The sequence below is a fragment of the Rhincodon typus genome, chromosome 28 (genome assembly GCF_021869965.1).
Source record: "Rhincodon typus isolate 14 chromosome 28, sRhiTyp1.1, whole genome shotgun sequence".
NCBI classification, from domain to species: domain Eukaryota; kingdom Metazoa; phylum Chordata; class Chondrichthyes; order Orectolobiformes; family Rhincodontidae; genus Rhincodon; species Rhincodon typus.
This window is the reverse complement of record NC_063359.1, coordinates 31,596,406-31,598,823: the sequence shown is the minus strand read 5'-3', so window position 1 is coordinate 31,598,823 and position 2,418 is coordinate 31,596,406. Positions and strand designations below refer to the sequence as shown.

The window sequence follows — 2,418 nt, the reverse complement described above, 5'->3', positions numbered from 1 at the left end:
ATGTTTTCGTTCAGTGATGTTTCAATTTTGGAAGACAAGCAACCAGCTTACCGGGTCTTTAAACCTTGGTGGGACACTTTCATGGATTATCTGACTATTATCATGTTGTTTTTGGCGATCTTTGGCTGTAGTATTCAACTTTATATGGATGAGACTTTCTGTTTGCCACACCACAGTGAGAATGATGAAGCCAAACAAAACACACACCATGAGATAATTTCAACCTTGCAAGATACTCCAAAAACATCTGATAATAGTGCCAATCCAGTTGTGCATACGAAATCTAATCCATCTATTTCTGTCCACCATGGAAGGGTTACAAAATTGTATATTTGGCAGTACTGGTATGTCAATCAAATGTGCTATAGTCAAATCCCCTGGTTTACTAGGTTCTTCTCTTATCTGATTTTATTCCATACAGTTGTCTTAATTATCTGCAGTAACTTCTGCTTCACATATCCTAAAACAAGTTCCAAATTGCAACAATTTCTTGACATTCTTCAAAAGTGTTTTCAGTCACCCTGGACAACCAAAGCACTATCCACAGCAGTCTGTGTAGATTCTAGAGAACAGGAAGAAACTGTAATATCACGAAAATCGAGTGAAAATGACAATGATGAAATCAGTGTTAAAGGAGATTCATCTCTTGCTAAAATTCCCACACATATTCACTCAAATGTTTCAGTATCTGGCTCAAGCCTGGACAAAAAGGATGCAGAGCAAGCCAAAGCTTTGTTTGAGAAAGTAAGGAAATTTAGACTCCATGTTGAAGAGAAAGACACAATTTATAAATTATATGCTGGACAAACATTGTTCAAAACAATACATTGTTTAATTATCATTGGATACTTTCCAGCCTATATCTATGTCGTTGACTTTAATAACTTATGCGAACCTAATGCACTAAAGTTGGTTTATTATAAGGCTTTTGATTGTACCTATAGTACTGCCCGTTTTGTTAGTAAAATGGCCCTGCTGTATCTAGGTTTAGTGATTATTTACTGGATTCTTTGCATCCACACAATATGTTGGGTTTTCAGAAATCCTCTGAGAAAGTACTCCTTTGAGAAAAAAGTTGAAAGCCAGTTCAGTGATATTCCTGATGTAACAAATGACTTTGCTTTCTTGTTGCATTTGATTGATCAATACGACACACTATACTGCAAACGTCTCACAGTATTCCTCTCAGAAGTGAGTGAGCAAAAATTAAAATTGTTAAGTTTAAATAATGATTGGACTGTGGAGAAAGTGAAGGAAAATGTCACAAAAACTAAGAAGGACCAGTATGAGTTGTATCTCTTCATGTTATCAGGAATTCCTGAATCTGTCTATGAAGTTACGGAATTACAGGTGTTAAGGTTGGAACTTTGCAGTAATGTTAAAATATCCAATAAAATAACCCAGCTGGAGCATTTGGAAGAAATCTGGCTCTCACATTGTGTGACTGAAGTTACACCATCTGCTTTGATGTGGTTGAAATATCAACTGAAGAAGGTGGGAGTTAAATATGTGAGTCGTGATGAAATCCCTGATTGGATCTACAAACTGATTGACCTCAAGGAGCTGTATCTCACTGGAAAGCTAGCCATTGAAAAAAAAGCTGTGGAACTGGAACCAATGAAGGGGCTTCGCTCTCTGAGAGTCCTTTACCTAAAATCAAGTCTCTCTAAAATACCCTCTGCCATCATCGATGTTGCATTACACCTGCTGAAGCTTTGCATTCACAATGATAAGACCAAGCTCTCAAGTCTGAGTATCTTAAAGAAAATGATCAATCTGAACCAAATTGAACTTCACAATTGTGAATTGGATAAAATCCCAACTGCCACTTATGCTTTATCCAATCTTCAAGTCTTAGATCTTAAAGGTAACAACCTTACCAAAATTGATGATGTTTCCAATTTACAATATTTGCAAAAGTTATCCTGTTTGAAATTCTGGTTCAATATGATCAAGACTATTCCCACAACTATTAGTTTAATTAAGAAGCTTGAGTATCTTTACTTAAATAACAACCACATTGAGGTTTTACCAAAAGTCCTTTTCACAATTGATAAACTGCGTTACTTGGATTTACACAACAATAATATTTCTATGCTTCCAAATGATGTTGGGAATCTCAAAAACCTGTATAATTTGGATTTGGGATACAATAAAATAGAAACTTTACCAGACCAACTTTTCAAATGTAACAAGCTCATGACTCTGAAACTGAGCAACAACTTAATCTCGAATATAAGTGGGAAGATCTCAAAGCTCAGCCAACTATCTCAGCTGGAACTTCAAGGAAACTACTTGGAAAAACTTCCAGTGGAAATAGGACAATGCCCAATGTTGAAGTTAAATGGACTTGTGATAGAGCCACATATTATCGAGTCACTTCCTTTAGAAGTAAGAGAAAAAATGGGTGGTAGTTAG

The 2,418-nt window shown here is 35.9% G+C and overlaps 1 protein-coding gene across 1 annotated transcript; it reads left to right on the top strand.

The window, feature by feature from the left end:
- On the top strand, positions 1-2,418 carry LOC125480989 (volume-regulated anion channel subunit LRRC8D-like). Its single transcript, XM_048613388.1, has one exon. It carries the CDS (start codon positions 1-3, stop codon positions 2,416-2,418), a length of 2,418 nt encoding a protein of 805 aa, XP_048469345.1.

Excerpts from the sequence above, each read along its gene's own strand:
- LOC125480989 (XM_048613388.1), top strand. The coding sequence starts at position 1 with ATGTTTTCGTTCAGTGATGTTTCAATTTTGGAAGACAAGCAACCAGCT.